Raw genomic sequence first — 18,569 nt, forward strand, 5'->3', positions numbered from 1 at the left:
GGTGTCTACTCGCCGGGTGTCATCCCTTTATCGTGTGCATTGTTATTGTTTTTTTTCAATGTGTTGTATACCCCCTTCGTTTCTAAATATATGTTTTTAATGTCACTACGGACTACATATGAAATAAAATAAATGAATCTATACTATAAAATATGTCAATATACATTTATATATAATCGGTAATGAAATCTTTAAAAAGACTTATATTTAGGAACGGAGGAAGTAGTTTGCTCCTAAATATTGTGGTTTTTTATATTGCGGGTGGCATTGTAGTACGGGACTCTGCTATCCGCCGTGGGTTTCTATTTTGGGTATGGTTGTTGTCGCTAGGGTTTCTAATGGCAATGTCTTGTGGCTCTTATTTGTTCCTGGAGGTGCATCTTTACTATATTAGCAAGTCATGGCTCCATCTTCATCACATAACTACAAATGTTAAGCACCATGATGCTCAAGTGAGGCCATTATATTGTACCTTTTCAATATGCATTAACTTTTTATTCTTCACGCAATACATGAGCGTGAACCATTGGACATAGCATAAAGGTCAAATGGAATGAGGTGATAGATTTCAAAGGGTTGAAAAGTGAAGAAGATAGTCTCGTATCAACTGTTGGGGAACGTCGCATGGGAAACGAAAAATTTTCTACGCACATGAAGACCTATCATGGTGACGTTCATTTACTAGAGGGAGATCGGATCCACATACCCTTGTAGATCGCTCAACGGGAAGCATTAAGAAACTCGGTTGATGTATTCGTACAGCTTCGTGATTCAAATCACTGTCGTCCCACGATCCGTCCCGATCTAGCACTGAACGGACGACACCTCCGCGTTCAGCACACGTACAACTCGATGACGATCTCCGCCTTCTTGATCCAGCAAGAGAGATGGGGAAGTATATGAGTTCTCCGACAGCATGACGGCGCGCCAGTGATGGTGATGATCTATTCCGGCAGGGCTCCGCCCGAGCTCCGCAGAAAACCAATCTAGAGGAAGAACTACGAGGTATAGGTTTGAGTTGCACGTGGCAAAGTTGTGTCTCAAAAACCCTAAAACCTCTAGTATATATAGGAGGAGGGGAGGGGCTAGCCTTGGGGCTAAAGGGAGCCCCTAGGGCGCCGGCCGAAGTGGAGAGTAGGACTCCAACTCCAATTCAGTTTGGGGAAGGAGGGGTCCTCCTCTCCCTTCCCACCTTTTTTTCTTTTCTTTTGGTTTTCTCTTCTAGCGTCATAGCCCACTTGGCCTGGCCTCACCAGCCCACCAAGGGTTGGTGCGCCACCCTAGGACTATTGGGATCACTACCGGGTGGGTGGGCCCCTCCCGGTGAAAACCCGGAACCCATTCGTCACTCCCGGTACAGTGCCGGTAATGCCCGAAATCTTTCCGGTGACCAAATGAAACCATCCTATATATCAATCTTCGTTTCCGGACCATTCCGAAAACCCTCGTGACGTCCGTGATCTCATCCAGGACTCCGAACAACCTTCGTTCACCAACACATATAACAAAATTATATCGAAACGTCACCGAACCTTAAGTGTGCAGACCCTGCGGGTTCGAGAACTATGCAGACATGACCCGAGACACTTTCCGGTCAATATCCAATAGCGGGACCTGTATGTCCATATTGGATCCTACATATTCTACGAAGGTCTTATCGGGTGAACCTCTGTGCCAAAGATTCATATAATCTCGTATAACATTCCCTTTGTCCTTCGTTATGTTACTTGCTCGAGATTTGATCGTCGGTATCCATATACTTATTTCAATCTCGTTACACGCAAGTCTCTTTACTCGTTTCGTAATACAAGATCCCGTGACTGACACTTCTCTAGCCGCCTTAGAGAGACATTACCCCTTCCATCGAGTCACCTTCCTTTAGAACACTCTATCACATATTTAAAAGTACCATCTTTAGATTTTCCAACCACCATTGAAAGTCCCAAATATCTCTCGCTTAGAGCTTCTGAATCAATTCCTATTGCATCCTTTAGCATCTCCTTTTGTTCCTCTTGGCACCCTTTTCCAAAGAATACCAAGGATTTTTACAAGTTCACCTTCTGCTTCAAGACCCCCTCGTACCTCAACAGAATATATTTAAGCACAAGAAGGTTATCTTGAAAGCCTTGCGAAAAGACAATGCCGTCATGTGCAAACAGAAGGTGTGTCACTTGAGAGTCGAGTTAAAATCATTAATCTTAATGCAAATTTCGAGTTTTTGTGTGATCTTTTTGTGTTGAACTTAGTGATCTTTGTTAGTACACTTCGCTTTCGGCTATTCATGTGCGCGTTTTACTTCATTTACCCATTATTAATGTTTTTATTCGTTTATATGCGAAGGATGGCATGGTGGTCCCTAAAACGAGACAAGATAGAAAAAAACGAAGGAGAAAAAACAAGGCAAACAGGGAGGAGAAACGGAGGAGGGCCTTGCATTGGCTGGGCTGGACTGGGGGGGCTCGCAGCCCGCTAACAAAGTGAAAAACACTGTCAACTTTCTCCTCCGAGGCCGGCCGCGCCGCCCGACTCTGGCAGCGAGCGACGCGCGGCAACGGAAAAAACCAGGAGGCGCGAAACTCGAAACTTCTCCCGCCGCGCGCCCCTCGTTTTGTTTGGCTCCATCCATCTCCGAGATCCGCCGTTCCAATCCCGCTCCCACTTCCCACTCCCCGTGAGAATCCTTCCCCGCGAAGCCAAGCGGAGCGGAGATCCCCAGGCCGAGCGGCGGCGCCATGGACACGGATCCCTTCGACGAGGCGGACCTCCTCCCCCTCCCCGCCTCCCCCGCCGCCTCCTCCCCTCCCCGCCGCCTCAAGCGCCTCAAGAAATCCTTCCAAACCACCGCCGCCGCCGCCATCACCACTCCTCCCAAATCTCCATCGACGCAGCCGCCGGCAGAGGAGGAAACCCTAGCCCCGCACCTCGGGTCTCCCTCTCCTCCTCCGAACCACTCCCCCCCGCCGCCGTCAGAGGAGGAGGCCGTGGCCCCGCGCGTAGAGTCTCCTCTTCCCAACCCCTCCCCTCCGCCGTCGGAGGAGCACACCGCGGCCCCGCGCCTAGGGTCCCCACTTCCTCCTCCCCCTGCCCCGCCAGCAGATGCGGAGGCCGCTGCCCCGGCGCCGTCCTCGCCTCCCGTCCCCGTGTCCTCGCCGCTGCCGCCGGCCGACACCGCCGAGGACGAGGAGGAGGAGGAGGATGACGGGCTCGACCCGCTCTTCTCGGATTCCGCCGACCTCGCGGGGTGGGACACGCTCGGTCTGCCGACGGGAGAGGACGAGGAGGAGGAGGAGATGCTGGCGGGAGGAGGGCTCATCGAGGAGCTGCGGAGGGAGAAGGAGAAGTCTTCCGCCAAGAAGCGGCTCAACATGGACGAGGGGGAAGACGGCGTGGCCGCGATGGCCGTCGATCCGGAGCCGGAGGTCGCTGTGACGGGGAAGAGGAGCAAGAGGAAGACGAAGGGAGATGATGGGGATGGGAAGGGGAAGAAGAAGAAGAAGGGGGAGGATGGCGAGGGGAAGAAGAGGAAGAAGGGGGAGGATGGGGAGGGGAAGAAGAAGAAGAAGGACAAGGTGCCCAATGAGTCGGTCGCATCCAAGAAACGGGCTGAGAAGGTAACATTTCGATCATCTTGTTTCCTTTCCTTTGATTCGCATGATTGCATCTGTTCCATTCAATGGTCGGTAGCTTTTGTTGATGGGTGTCCTGTGGACTGACTCATGTGCGCAGGAGAGGAGGGCTCAGCTTGAATCCATCCACGCCGAGTCGCAGAGGCTGCTGCGAGGTACTATATATCTTGACCGTGTGCATGGTTGGAAGCAGAGCGCGTGGGATTTGCGCATCATCTCACTGTTTTTCGTTAATCTTGTTCTTCGCAGAGACAAGAAAGGCATCATTTAAGCCAGTTGCAGAGCCAGTGTACAAACCCATCTCGTCAGTCCTGGAGAAGATCCGCCTTCGGAAGCTGGAGATTCAGAAAATGTCAGTTGTCTGATTGCTTTTCTGAGGTGATGCAAAGAACACAATGACTGTCCGCTGATATTATTTTTCTCCACCGTGGTTTGCAGGTCAAATACTCCTGTTGAAGAAGAAGAAGAAGAGGAGGAAGAAGATGCCTCTTCAGAACCCGAGAGTGATCCCGCTGAACAGCCAGCCATGCCTGAGGTTAAGGAAGTGGGCTCAGACGACAAAGATTTAAAGAATGTGAGTCTTTATCCAGATAGCTTGATTTTAGCTCAGCATAGTGTCTATGAAACTAAAAGACCACACGTCATTGTAGGATGATGTTGACAAGGAGGTTGGAGCAAATGCTGGTGACCTGAATGACGGCGCCAGTCTCCCTGAGGACGAGGTGATCATTGGTTTCACTCAGAGTCTCAGACTACTATGCTGTTTGGTATTTGTGCTGTACTGATGTTGTGTCTGGTTTGCAGGATGCTGTGATTAGTGAGAAGGATCTTAATAAATGTGGTAGCAAATCTCCAGACAAGGTCAGTGCCCCTTCTCTAATTGTCTAGTCATCTGCAGCTGCTTGATATGATGGTGCTTTACCTATAAGAAGCATGCCTCTGTTTTGTGTTATTTGCATTAAAAGTTTCTATCTCAACCCAAGTATCACAATGTTAATTTGACGATACATATTGACAAAAATATGATCTGTGCTTTACTGTTATTGAATATGACATTTTGTTGAATCAATTGTTGCTGGATTATCCAATGTTTAGTATTATGGTTATTGGTTGCCTAAGATTCTCATAGATTCAAAATTATCTCACAGTGAGTAAGGAAAGAATATTATGCGAACTCAATGGTTGTCAATTCTCATAAGTAGAAAATTGATTACTGACATATAATGCATCGATGATTTCAAAGTTTAAGAGCTCACTTATATTTTTCTGTAATGCTTTGCCTGTTGGACTATTGGTTCTACCAGCAACTTGTTGATAATTCTCAAGATAATCACGAAGACAATGCCCAACCAAGTGATGACTCCATTGATGCAGTAGATGAGGAAGCTCATCTGCCTCCCTCCTCAAGCCCTACCAAGAATACAGATGACAGGTAAGCATATCACACCCTCCTCAGTCCTTGATACTTTCCACCTGTTAGCATTTACAAACGTACTTATCTTCTGTAAAGAAAATTCACCCCTTGGCCCTTTAAATACTTTTTTATGCACATGTGAATTATAAATTATTATGCATGGTTTAAGTATGATCATAAAAACTTGTTTTGGTTGCAGCACGACATATTATCTCTTCCTGTAGCCTTGACATGTGAATTGCTATATAACAGTACAATGTAACCTTTAATGATTATATTTTGCCAATTTAAACCTGTTTGACATCCTTCTACTATCGATAATGTGTGTGGTTGTTTCTTAATCACTATTTTGCTTATGACAAATTTTCCTGGAGGACAAGCAAAGGCCCTGTGCATTTTTCATGGAATTCGCCTGTTTTTTCTTAGATATATTGGTGTACTGATATTGGCTATTAAACATTTTGTTGAATTATCTGTCTGGCTCAGTTCTTCAGAAGATGAAGAAGAAGAGGATGAGGAAGAAGAAGATAATGACAAGGAGAACATCTGTCCAGGCATTCAGCAAAATGATGTAAATACCCATCAACAACCTCGACGAACTCTTGCGGGTGATTCACGTCCAGATGCTGCTCTCCTGAAAGACTTTCTAGACATTGAAGCTGAGGAAGAGGATGACAGTGATGATGACATGGCGAGGTTTAAGGACAACGAAGAAGATGATGGAGATGATGAAAATGAAGTACTTACTGCTCTGATTGCTGCTGGATTTGAAGAAAAAGAAGTAGATCATGAGAAACGTAATGCACTCCACCAAAAGTGGCTTCAGGATCAAGATGCCGCTGAAACAAATAATTTCATTCAAAGATTAAAATATGGTCATCAGGAACAGAAAGTGTTAATGGAGGAAGACGAAGATGATATTGAAGACTGTGAGGATGAATCAGAAAATGAAAGGTCACATGACTTGACTCCAAATATTGTGCGGCAGAATTCTGAGAAGGCAAAACAAATGATTGCCAAAATGTTCACAGATGAGAATGACACTTATGAGCACTCTGATGATGAGGAAATAGAGGAACATTTGGCCCGTCAACGTATTTCAAAGCGAGAAGTAAGTGCTGGCACTTCTGAATACTGAGTGTCTTCAGATATGCTTAATAAATGATTGAAATTTCATTTTTGAAGTGCTATAGTTCCTCCCTTGCTGTGCTGTACAAACCATTCATTGACCCTATGTGCTGTAGCAAAATAATTTAACTGTTATATATTCTTTGTTAGGTTCATAGTACTTCACTAATATCCCCATTGGAAGATGACAGTTCAAGGGAAATGTTTAGCCTTATAAAGAAGCTCAATATTGCTCCTCAACCCCCCAAGAGGCGGGGAAAGCAAGCAATCTGTGAGGATTCCCAAAATTTCAATACATGCCTATGATTGAAAACATGGCTGGTCATGTACTAATTGCTATTTTTTATTATTGTTTTCAGCAAATCTTGAAATGCTTATGGTCGGAAGTAACAGCAACTCATCATCAAAGGTAAATGCTTACTGACACTCATCTCTGTTTGTTGTCGTACTTCCCACCTGGATGTTAATTAGCTGAAAGTTTGCAATATGAATTGACTATATAGGGCAAATCATCACCTATGTTGCTCCAAATTGAAAATTCATCTAGTAAAACCTGGACTTAAACTGAAGCTAGCATTCTCTTCTGTAGTTATTTCTGTTATTATTTGTTAATGTATGTAGTACAGGTAACTACATGTACTTTTCCCTGTCATTGTTCTGTTAGGAACCGTTTCATGGTTCTCTTCCATTGCAAGCCATAGCTGAGATTCTAGTTAAACCGATTTCCCCCCTCGTGCTTGTCTCTTGACAGTATTGTATATTCTTTGCAGTCGTCTTTTCTTGGCCGAACAACGAGTGGTCCAATCTCATCTTCCCATAGATCAGTTTACAAAGGCTACATTTTCGGTCGCGATGACAGCAATAGCAACAGCAAGAGCTGCTTTGCAGCCTCTGAGAGTAACTCAGACGTGGTAAGCTTGATGAAAACCTGTCTCTTATCTAGTCAAAATTCCAATGTGCTCAGAGGCAGAGCCGCACATCCCTATATTGAGAAACATTCTCATGTGCCCCTCTCATTCCGTTAATACAGCAGGACCAGGCGAACCCCAGCCAAGCCAAGAAAGCGAAGTTCAGCAGTTCACAGACAAAGCCAGCCGCATCAGGCACAAGCTCTGAGGGTGGCTCGAGTTCAGGCGCCTCTCTGTTTGAGCTCCTCCGCAGGTCAACTTCCGGCGCCGAAAAGCAAGAGCACAAGCGCCCCGAAAGCTTCGGCATCATCACGGAGAGCCAGGCCGTGCACCAGTTCTCAGCGTTCAAGCTGTCAAGGAAGTTCTCTAAGATAGGAGCAAGGAACTGACTGACATAGCCTCCCTGGCTCCCTTGCCCAACTCTCACCATCTCCACCATGCACACATGTTTATGTCGAAGCAAATAACATTTTTCGTGTTATATTTGGTGTAGCCTGTAACTTGTTTCCTCCTGCTCCCTGCTTGTGCTCTGGGAAAATGTGCATTGGATAAACTCTGTATCACCTTAGGTTCAAGTTTTTTTTTTTGAGGGGTTCAAGATAAATGTGCGTCTGTGTTCGCTCGCTGTATATCAGTTGGTCGTCTCTGAATATATGGCTCTCCTTTTCTGTTTTGTTTTGGAGGGAGCTCTCCTTTTCTGTTGATCTCCTTTCTCCTGATCCCCAAAGCAGGATGGGCCTGTCCGTTTTAATGGGCCAGACTGTGATTGAAAAAGCCCAACAGTCCTCACCATCGTCCTACCGGTTGGTCAACGTCGGCCCAGTCTTACCGTCCGCTTCAGCACGCGTAGAAGATTCTAGGGTTCAAATCAAATCGACCTTGTCCTCCTCCCCTTGCTCGCCCTATCCTCTCGCGTCCCCCGTCCAATCCCCACCTCAGCAAGCAAACCCTAATCGACTGCCACGGAGGAGGGAGGCAGGATTGAAGGTGCGCGACCAAGCGGGGGCTGGCCGTACCTGAGATCCGAGCCTCCGGCGCTCAATATCCCCGCGTCGCCGTCGCCGTCGCTCTCGCGGTAAGAAGATCATCCGTTCGTTTCATTCAATTCGAGGCCGAATTCGGCGCCGCCGGTGGCCGGAACCTCGCCTTCCTCCCCGAATCGAGAAGTCCCGAAGTATTCGCGTTCTGAGCTCCGGATTTTCCTTTCTCCCTTCCCATGGCAGCGGCAGGAGGGTGATGAGATCTTCGGTCGCCGGCATCGCTCGGTCATAAGATGCTGGCAGGCAGCGGCGGCGGCAGCAGCAGCAGCTCGCATCTCTCCTCCCCCTCCTCCCACAGGGACCTCCGCGGAGGCCGGAGCTTCCTCTTCGGGAACACCTGGTTCATGCTCTCCGCCTACCCTGCGCGCCTGCTGCACACCGCCGACCGACGCGCGCCCGCGGCCGCCTTCGTCGCCGCCGCCATCCACCGGACGCCCCGGGTCGTGCGCGCGCACGGCGGCACGGGACAGGGCCTGCTGCAGCGGGGCATCGTCATGGCCGCCTGCGGCTACGCCTTCGGGCGGGCCGACCTGGGCGCCGCCGCCAAGCGCCAGCTCGACAAGGACTCGTCCGTGGTTGCCCACGCCTCGCGCGTCGTCGCCATGGGGTCTGCCGGCAGCGCGGCAAGGCCGGACGTCTCGTTCAGGTATAGAGGGGTGGAGTACTGTAAGAAGGTCGGCGTGAGCTTGAGATGCCGCGAGCAGTGGGGGCCGGCCAGGACGTTCTGGACCAGTGCTGTTGGGCCAGGCAGGCAGCTGAGCTTCTCGGTTGACCCGTGGGCTCGGGATTTCAGCACATCCTGTGCGGCGCCGTACTCTGCTGGAGCTGCAGAGAGTCAACTGACTCTGGATGAGGCATTACAGGAGAAGCAGACGGATAACTCCACCGTTGCCGCTGATGAGTATGTATCCCGATTCCTGTTGCATGTGCCATTTATGAATTCGAAATTACTCTTTCCCCTGGAATTACTATTAAATTGATCTAAAACAGATATGAGCCTACATGTTTAGTTTCCATGAAATGTTTGATTTCTTCAGAATTCCATGCACTGTTGTGTCTGCCGACTTCATACTAAAAAAAAGTATCGGAATGTAATCCATGAGGATTGCTTGAGTATGTGGGCCTGGGATCGAACTCCATTTTAATACAGGATAGGTCCATACGATACATGAATGCTTCCATTAGTCACCCAAAATGTTGTGTTCCATGCTTACTGTTGTTTATATGCAAGCGTTAGCATGCAGGCAATCATTTTCTAAATCACGAAAAGTTAAGTTAGAAAGGGACTAATGTGATTACTTGGATGATAAGGCCACAAGGGATATATGTCGTAAGATTTTATTAAATGTTGCCTTGCAACCTTGCAAGTGATGTCATTGTCAATCGTCTCTTAGCTGATGATATTGTGTCCAATAGTTCGACTAAAGGTCCAGGAAAGTTAATTCAGCTGCTTTAAATTCGGATAACAGCAACAGGACGACACAAAATGTAGGCATTGAACATGAACCAACTATTTACGGTCAATTTCCTACACACTAGTTCATTGCATGTTAAGGAAATTTGCTCTCATGTTGTTTCCAGTGTTGCATTAGAAGCATTTACATTTGTGCTGTTATCTTCTGATAGCAACTGTTTTATTGCTTGTTTTGCACCTGTTGTCGGTTGGCTGAAGTTTTCCTCTACAGGAAGTCACCTGCTCCTGAAAAACTGAAGCTGGTGTCAGGTTCTTGTTACCTTCCTCACCCTGCTAAGGAGGCGACTGGCGGCGAGGATGGTCACTTCATTTGCATTGATGAACAGGCGATTGGTGTGGCAGATGGTGTTGGTGGTTGGGCAGATCATGGTGTTGATGCTGGACTATATGCGAAAGAACTAATGAGTAAATCAATTAGTGCTATCAAGGATGAACCCGAAGGTGCAATTGACCCATCAAGAGTTCTGGAGAAAGCTTTTACAGGCACCAAAGCAAGGGGATCATCAACTGCTTGCATCATCACTCTTAAAGAACAGGTTAGCCAGATTTTCTAACTTAACTTATTCGTTGTTCATTGTAGTCTCCTTCCGTTGCCAGTTAATTTATTGTGCCGAGTAGAATAAATACAAATTGTTACTATGTACTGTAGTTTCTTTGGACCATGTATAGCACAGTAAGGCACCTCTCACATGGTCGGAGGAAAAAGGGGTCGTTGATGTAGTCAAACGAGGATAGCTGAAATAGCAATTTTGATGCTACATTCTTGGATTGCTATGGAGCTGTGGTATTCTTGTCCATGGGTATAAAATTAACTGTATTGATAAATCTCGTACTCATCTGTTTGGTCATATCTGAGCACTTCCAATTCAACAGAACTAGAAGTTCCTGATTGTATTTCTGGAAAGGAACACATTTATATTGGAGTCTTTTTTTTCTTGTTTAGTGATGCTTACTATTATGCCATTTAAACTTGCAGGGTCTTCATGCTGTAAATCTTGGGGACAGTGGCTTCATAGTGGTCAGAGATGGCCGCACTGTTCTCAAATCACCTTCACAGCAGCATGATTTTAATTTTACTTATCAGCTCGAGAGTGGGGGTGGCAGTGATCTTCCCAGTTCTGCTGACGTGAGTACATCCTGACTTTGCAGTGATCTTTTATCTTTGAATAATGTTTGTAGAACTCTGACACAACATGATAACTTGGATGTCCTTATTATCGAATAGGTTGTTTAAGTTTATAGCATCAAAATATTGTATAACATGATTCCCCATACTCACTTATCTAGGTATTTCACTACTCGGTTGCTCCCGGTGATGTTATTATTGCTGGCACGGACGGGCTTTTTGACAACCTGTACGACAATGAAATCACTGCCGTTGTTGTCGAGGCCCTCAGGAGTGGCCTCGGTGCCCAGGGCACAGCTCAGAAAATCGCCGCCCTTGCCCGGGAGAGAGCACTGGACAAGCACAGGCAGTCGCCCTTTGCAGCCGCTGCTCAGGAGGCTGGGTACAGGTACTATGGAGGGAAGCTCGACGATATCACAGTCGTGGTGTCGTACGTGACGGGCGCCGGAGCCGCTTGATGCATGTGACATTCATTTCTGTTGTAATGTACATAACCTTGCCCCAAACTCATGGGAGCTCCTAACGCCCCGGGGAGTAGATGCCTAGTCTGTTTTATTGAGTGTTGGGGTGATCTCCCGACACACTCATGTTTTAGGGTATTGAGATTGCGCTTTGGCTCGGGAAATCGTGGCTAAAAACCATGTCTGCCCCCTGCTCATTTAATTTAGCACTACACGAGATGAGATGCTTTTTTTGTAAACCCATCCTTGGTGGAAGGAGAACCACCACCTGCTGGCAAAGTTTTGTTGTATTCATATATTCAGTGCTATGTAGTACTGTAGTTGCTAAACATGTTTGCCTTCTCGTGCTGCTGAGAGATGGGCTGTTGTGAGTTCTTACTGTGTGTCAGCTCACCAAGCTGTTGCGAACAATTCCCTTACAAAAGGTGTTGTCGTAAACAAATGAATCAAAATAATGTATCAAGACAATTTTATTTACATGCTGTCGCACAGCGTTCGTGCTGTCGCTTTACAGATCTCAAAGTTTTCGCATTAGTTGGTACTTGGAAAGCTCTTTTTTTTTTGGCGATAATTAAGATAGCCATGCAAAGATAACTTTGCTATGCAGCAAGTGTTTTGGTGCGGATTTACGGCAAAAGGTTGAAATTCAGGATGCGTGTGCATTTTCTGCTTTCGTTGTTTTCAGAGTTGTATTTAAGCTCTTCCGAATTCTCTCTTTTCGATGGAAAGCTGGTCTGAGTTCTGATCTAAAGCGTGTCGTTAACGATCGTCCTCAAGTTAGGCACTGGCCTGAGTTCTGATCTGAACTGCAGGTCAGGTAGCTTGACTTGAGTTCTGATCTGAACCGTTAAGGGTCGTTGTCACTCGCCTGGTTAGGCCCGTTTGTTAACGGTCGTCGTCAGGCCAGGCGTTCTGGGCCGGTACCTCTGCACTTTTCTTCTGAATTTATGATCATCATGTAATATGTATGGAAAACAGATTTTGGTCGTTTGGTTCAGACGAAGGACCTGAATGTGATAACAACAATTGCATGCATGTTAAGTCAAGGACCTACGTACTCTCTACGTTTCTAAATATAAGTTAGATATAAGTCTTTTTAGAGATTCTACATGTCTTTTAAGATATTTGATATTTCACTAGATAGTCCACAAAGACTTATATTTAGGAACAGAGGAAGTAAATCATAGTACAAATTTTGCACCCATGCAGGTCAGTGAAACAGACGCCGTATGCAAGACAGACCCAGGGACCAAAATTTAAATTCAAAGGATTGGCAGGGGCCGCGCGAACGCGTACCCCCTCTAGCACAAATTATGACGTTCACTCTCCCACTTGGGGAGATGATGGGCCAACGCACCCACCAAGTGCAATGTGGGCCATTGACCCAGGCCACGGGCCTTCTTGATCGCCCGTCGACCCCGTCCAGGTAAGTAAGGAGGACGCAGCACCTCGCCCTCCTCTTATACCCAGCGCCCCCGCTCGATTCTCCTCGGCCAGGCGAGGTGGGACTAAAAACTCGAAGCGGGGCAGCAGCAGCAGGCGTGAAGGGGAGTCGCCGGAGGCGCGCAATTAGCTTCAGGCTTTAGTGGGCTGGCGTTTTCATCTATCTGGCCCTACACACAGTAGGTAGACGTGGGACTTGAGAGCCCTGCCAGTTTTTATGCTCTTGCTGTGCAGTGTTGCTCACCACTACAAGAACAAAATTGTAATCGTGTTACTCTCTCCTCTAGAAAGAATGAGCCATGGCAATTGTTTCCTCTCTACAAAGAGATAGCTACATGAAAATTCAGCAAAAAATGCAAGAAAAATATAAATAAACTCATTTGCATTTAAATTGTCTTCATTTCTTTTTTTTGGGAGAGTTTCCTCTCACTTTAACGTGTGGACGATTTTTCCTTGTTCTGGTAAAAACAAAATATGTTTAGCTTTTCGTGGTAGTTGACGTGCTAGCAGGTGTTTTCCTTCGGTAGTTAAAGCTCCCCTGCTAGAAAAACATACACAAGCAAGCTCAAGGTAGTTTTATTCTTTACCTATTAATAAAGCACCTATTGCTTTTGTGGTACGTCATGAAAATTGTCCCTGAAGTTTGCATAAATCACCCACGATGCCATCGGTAAGTAATAGAAAACGTTTCACAAAGCGAAAAAACTTGGACTGGGCCGGCCCATGTAAAAACCTCCTATATTACGCTCTGCACCCTCGGAGAATATCCAACACACCGTATGGGCCGGCCCATGCACAGGCGCCAGTTTTTTAGTTCCGTTTATTTATTTATCTTCAGTTTCATTTTATTTTTTTATTTTAAATAATTTAGAACTTCAAATAACCTTTAAACTTTTAATAAACTTAAAATTTTAAATCAACATATTTTAAAAAATAAAATGTTTGTGACTTCAAAAACTGCTCGGAGTTTTTGTAAAAAATGCTCGCATATACAATAAAATGTTTGCAAGTTTGAAAAAATGTTTGTAAAATAAGAAAATCCATGATTTCAAATCAAACTCCATGTATTAAAAATTATTAAAATCATTTAACAAAATTCTTTCTAATTCAAAGTATGTTAATGCATTTAAAAAATATCCTAAAATTTTAAAAATAGCTAATGCCTATTTTGATAGTTTCTTTTTTTATTTAAATTTTTCCGTTCCATTTTGTTTACTTCTAAATAATTTAGAATTACAAAAGCATTTGCATATTTAAAAAAGGAATTTTGAATTAAAATATTGATGAAAACATATGCTCGGAGTTTTTTTAAAAATCAAACAATGATGTGTGAACGTAATGTGGTCATCATCATTGATGATTATGTTTTTTTCTTCCGTTGCAATGCACGGGCCATTTTGCTAGTCGGGATCAAGCATGTAGTGTTCCCTCCATTTTTCTCTCCGCGTATTAGTTCGTCTTAAGTCAAAACCTTTTGAAGTTTGACCATGTTTAATGAAAAAAGTATCGACATTCACAATACCGGATCAATGTTATTATATTAAATTGAAATATAATTTCACATTGTATTTATCTGGTATTGTAGAAGTTTATATAGATGCCCGTGCGTTGCAACGGAAAGAAAAGATTGACGTACATATGCAAGCACAACAACCGGTGCTTCGGTACGAAGGAAAAACTTAATCGTCTCATCCTTCAAAACGCCCAACGTATATGTAGTACAACGCCCAAACAGTGCCACGTCGGCTGGCAGGGGCACAAATTGATGTTTAGAAGAAATGTGGGGACCATATTATTCTCTCTTTGCAATATATTATTAGACCGGCGGGCCACTTAGTCTCAGTCGCATAATAATCACAAAATGAGTCTTAGTGCCGATGGTAAGGACATCTTCAAATGCGAGGTTACATATATTTTTCCCTTGTATAGTTCAGGACCGTAATGCACAAGTTCAGACCGAAATGTCTTGGAAAATTTTAGGACTCCCATGTTATCCCTTATTTGTCCGCAAACCAAATCATATAATGTATGTATAGTTCGCTCGGTTTTGGTTAGACCATGTTTTCTTGCCTCGATTCGTCGCTCTCAGCCCACATTCCAAAAAATAAGGATTGCGTGTTAGAGGGAGCTCTTAGGAAAAACATTTTTTTTGGCAATCCAAATTTAAATGCTCTACTATTCTTTGCATCCACGAAATCTTGAAATGCATCCTTTTGAGGAGCGTCTTGCAATATGCACACATGCCCGTCCATCTTTTCATGTAGGCGTGAATCTTTTGTTTCATAAATGTCTTGCAACATGCACACGTCCTTTTCATCTTTCTTCATGCACAATTCTAATTCTTTCCATCCTTGCATCCCATAATAATCCTCAAATCCATCCTTCCTCACATGGCCCGTAATTTCTTTTACAATGCACGTATGCAACCTCATGCACCTCATTTTATTTTAATCATCTGTTCCGACCGTCTACTTTTAGGTGTCTTGCTGATATTCCAAGTCAACTACAAACATATATAAGATGAGAATCGTTTTAAATAAGCAAGGTGGGACAATTTAACATGAAATATTGTCGCGTTGCTCGCAGGCCATAATAGGCAGACCATCAGTAGGCCCGGCGGTGTAGCCTTGTTATGTACATATTTTTTTTCACTTAATTTAGGCCCGACAAATGGATAAATAGCAAAGGACTTGTTTTTGTCCACGAAAGACAGCTTGCGCCATTTTCCCCCCATTTTATGTAGTCGTCCTTTCTTTTCACTTGTCGAACCAATAAAAAGGAGCCTCCAAGCCTCTCTAAGAAACATTCGATGAATGTGTTGGTTAGTGCATGCGCCCTCATTCCTTCCAAGTACCAATCAGGGGTCGAGTTTGTTGAACACGTGCGATTTCTTTTTGACAAAACTCGTTTATAGAAAATAAAATGAATGTTTCCTTTCCTTTTCCAAATATAACAGATTAGCTTGTTGGGCTAGTAAGTGCATGCTTGCTCAAATTGACCAATTTATTTTTGATGGAACTCATTTATAAAAAACAAAACAAACTTTTCCATTCCGTTTTCAAATATAATAGATTAGCTTGTTGGGCGGTGCGTGCATACTCAAATTAGTCGGGTTTCTTTTAACACATTGGAACGTAATTTTATCCCACATGGCATCCATTGTCGATGCATGTTTAATCCAACTTTAATCCCCATATGACGAATCATGCTTTCATGATCAGCAATCTTGTTTGATCGACTTTTTTTTATCAGGTAGCTAGCTATCTTACCCACGGTGACCTTCTAGATGCCCGTCTTATCCTTTTATTTTTCTCGTTCACAATATGGACATGACCAGCTTCGTCTATGTTGGCTCTATGCCCTCATTATGTTTATCTTTAGGCTCTTCCACAATCCCACCCCTCATCCTAGGGCTTGTTAATTGTCTACATATTGATGTATATAAATTGGTGCGTTCTGATATACTACAGTGAGGTGGGACTATGAACTCACGAAATAACCTTATTTAACACAAGGGAAAGCTAGCTTGATGGTTGGAGTCCTGGAAAGGAGGAAGAGGTTATGAGTTTGATACCTTGTTGGCGCAATATTTTTTGCCCTTCCCAGTGTAGGTGGGTTGGCTTCATGAGGCCCAAGTGGGCGTCGTGTGAGCTGCGAGGCGGATGGGCGGGACAAATCGTTTTTTAACTTATACTAGTACCGTGGGTTTATTACAATAAAACTCAGGGGGGGTCTGCAAAACGTTCTGAAGGACTAAGAATACCTATTTCTTTTATTAGTAGGTATACCTTACATGAGGATTTGAGAATACAAGATTGATATACCTTACATGAGGATTTTCTATGCTAAGGAAATAGCTCTTGATATGATTATTGGTCCTTGGAATGAGAGCTTTCAGTTGCTCTACACATTTAAAGCTCGAGTGGAAGCTGCTAGTTCACAGAGTATTGTAGAGATTGACAAGCATATTATTACATACAAAATGAAAGGAAAGTCATTCAGAGGGAGTGCTTCAGGAGGGATTTTATCTGTTTCAAGGCTTGTTGGTAGGGGTTTCTGGATGGTTGCAGGCCCTATTTGGTTGTTGATGCAAATGGTTTGAATGGAAGGTGGAGAGGATAACTAGTGGCAGCTTCTGCCGTTGATGGACACAACTCGCTATTCCTAGTTGCATTTTGTGTGGTGGAGGCAAAGTGCGAGGAAAGTTCGGTCTGGTTTCTGTTGGAAATATGCCCTAGAGGCAATGATCAATAGTTATTATTATATTTCCTGTTTAAAGATAATCGTTTATTATCCATGTTATAATTGTATTGAATGAAAACATAGATACATGTGTGGATACATAGACAAAACAATGTCCCTGGCAAGCCTCTAGTTGGCTAGCCAGTTGATCAAGGATAGTCAAGGTTTTCTCACTATGTGCAAAGTGTTGTTGATTGATAACTGGATCACATCATCAGAAGAATCATGTGATGGACTAGACCCAAACTATGAACGTAGCATATTGATCGTGTCGTTTTATTGCTATCATTTTATGCGTGTCAAGTATTTGTTCCTATGACCATGAGATCATATAACTCACTGGCACCGGAGGAATACCTTGTGTGCATCAAACGTCACAACCTAACTAGATGACTATAAAGGTGCTCTACAGGTATCTCCGATGGTGTCCGTTGAGTTAGTATGGATCAAGACTGGGATTTTTTCACTCCGTATGACGGAGAGGTATCTCGGGGCCCGCTCGGTAATACAACATCACACACAAGCCTTGCAAGCAATGTGACTAAGTGTAAGTCACGGGATCTTGTATTACGGAACGAGTAAAGAGACTTGCCAGTAAAAGATTTAAATAGGTATGCGGATACGGACGATCGAATCTCGGACAAGTAACATACCGAAGGACAAAGGGAATGACATACGGGATTATATGAATCCTTGACACCGAGGTTCAACCGATAAGATCTTCGGAGAATATGTAGGATCCAATATGGGCATACAGGTCCCGCTATTGGATATTGACCGAGGAGTACCTCGGGGCATGTCTACATAATTCTCGAACCCGTAGGGTCTGCACACTTAAGGTTCGGCGATGTTTTAGTATAGTTGAGTTATATGTGTGGTTACTGAATGTTGTTCGGAGTCCCGGATAAGATCATGAACGTCACAAGGGTTTTCAGAATGGTCCGGAGACGAAGATTGATATATAGGATGACTTCATTTGGTTACCGGAAGGTTTTCGGGCATTACCGGGATTGTACCGGGAGTGATGAATGGGTTCCGGATGTTCACCGGGAGGGGGGAAACCCACCCGGGGGAAGCCCAAAGGCCCTAGGGGTGGTGCACCAGCCCTTAGTGGGCTGGTGGGACAGCCCAAGAGGGCCTATGCGCCAAGGAAAGAAAAAACAAAGAGAAAGAAAAAAAGAGGTGGGAAGGAAGAGAAGGACTCCACTTTCCAATCCTAGTTGGACTAGGATTGGAGTAGGACTCCTCCTCCTCCCTGCCAGCGCATCCTTGAGGGCTTGGCCCTCAAGGCAATCATCCTCCCCCTCCCTCCTATATATAGTGGTGATTTAGGGCTGATTTGAGACAACTTTTGCCACGTGCAACTCAGATCTAGACACCATAGTTTTACCACTAGGTCGTATTTCTGCGGAGCTCGGAAGGAGCCCTGCAGGAGTAGATCCTTCACCACCATCGGAGCACCGTCACGCTGCCGAAGAACTCATCTACTTCTCCATCTTGCTTGCTGGATCAAGAAGGCCGAGATCATCATCGAGTTGTACGTGTGCTGAACGCGGAGGTGCCGTCCGTTCGGCACTAGATCGGAACGGATCGTGGAACAGATCGCGGGACGGTTCGCGGGGCGGATCGAGGGACGTAAGGACGTTCCACTACATCAATCACGTTTCTTAACGCTTCCTGTTGTGCGATCTAAAAGGGTACGTAGAT

The 18,569-nt window shown here is 44.9% G+C and overlaps 2 protein-coding genes and 1 non-coding gene across 3 annotated transcripts; 2 read left to right on the forward strand and 1 right to left on the reverse strand.

The window, feature by feature from the left end:
• Nucleotides 1–2,635: 2,635 nt before the first annotated feature.
• On the forward strand, nt 2,636–7,749 carry LOC123452894 (glutamic acid-rich protein). The gene is made up of 12 exons (XM_045129628.1): nt 2,636–3,611; nt 3,727–3,781; nt 3,876–3,978; nt 4,065–4,200; nt 4,277–4,348; nt 4,431–4,487; nt 4,931–5,058; nt 5,527–6,151; nt 6,319–6,439; nt 6,528–6,577; nt 6,939–7,079; nt 7,199–7,749. Exons 1-12 carry the CDS (start codon nt 2,733–2,735, stop codon nt 7,463–7,465), a joined length of 2,634 nt encoding a protein of 877 aa, XP_044985563.1. The 5' UTR covers nt 2,636–2,732; the 3' UTR covers nt 7,466–7,749.
• Nucleotides 7,750–7,923: 174 nt separating this feature from the next.
• LOC123452895 (probable protein phosphatase 2C 80) lies at nt 7,924–11,506 on the forward strand. The gene is made up of 5 exons (XM_045129629.1): nt 7,924–8,151; nt 8,300–9,017; nt 9,802–10,126; nt 10,567–10,716; nt 10,878–11,506. The coding sequence occupies exons 2-5, from the start codon at nt 8,350–8,352 to the stop codon at nt 11,172–11,174; spliced, it is 1,440 nt and encodes a 479-aa protein (XP_044985564.1). The 5' UTR covers nt 7,924–8,151; nt 8,300–8,349; the 3' UTR covers nt 11,175–11,506.
• A 944-nt stretch (nt 11,507–12,450) lies between these two features.
• Nucleotides 12,451–12,611, reverse strand: LOC123400451. Its single transcript, XR_006610723.1, has one exon. It is a non-coding gene; the product is annotated as a U1 spliceosomal RNA (small nuclear RNA).
• Nucleotides 12,612–18,569: the final 5,958 nt, after the last annotated feature.

This window comes from Hordeum vulgare, chromosome 5H (assembly GCF_904849725.1).
Source record: "Hordeum vulgare subsp. vulgare chromosome 5H, MorexV3_pseudomolecules_assembly, whole genome shotgun sequence".
NCBI lineage: Eukaryota > Viridiplantae > Streptophyta > Magnoliopsida > Poales > Poaceae > Hordeum > Hordeum vulgare.

Excerpts from the sequence above, each read along its gene's own strand:
- LOC123452894 (XM_045129628.1), top strand. The coding sequence starts at position 2,733 with ATGGACACGGATCCCTTCGACGAGGCGGACCTCCTCCCCCTCCCCGCC. Across the intron at positions 6,578-6,938 it reads ACAGCAACTCATCATCAAAG|TCGTCTTTTCTTGGCCGAAC; the intron begins GTAAATGCTTAC and ends TATTCTTTGCAG. Across the intron at positions 7,080-7,198 it reads CTGAGAGTAACTCAGACGTG|CAGGACCAGGCGAACCCCAG; the intron begins GTAAGCTTGATG and ends CCGTTAATACAG.
- LOC123452895 (XM_045129629.1), top strand. The coding sequence starts at position 8,350 with ATGCTGGCAGGCAGCGGCGGCGGCAGCAGCAGCAGCTCGCATCTCTCC. Across the intron at positions 9,018-9,801 it reads TCCACCGTTGCCGCTGATGA|GAAGTCACCTGCTCCTGAAA; the intron begins GTATGTATCCCG and ends TTTCCTCTACAG. Across the intron at positions 10,127-10,566 it reads TCATCACTCTTAAAGAACAG|GGTCTTCATGCTGTAAATCT; the intron begins GTTAGCCAGATT and ends TTAAACTTGCAG.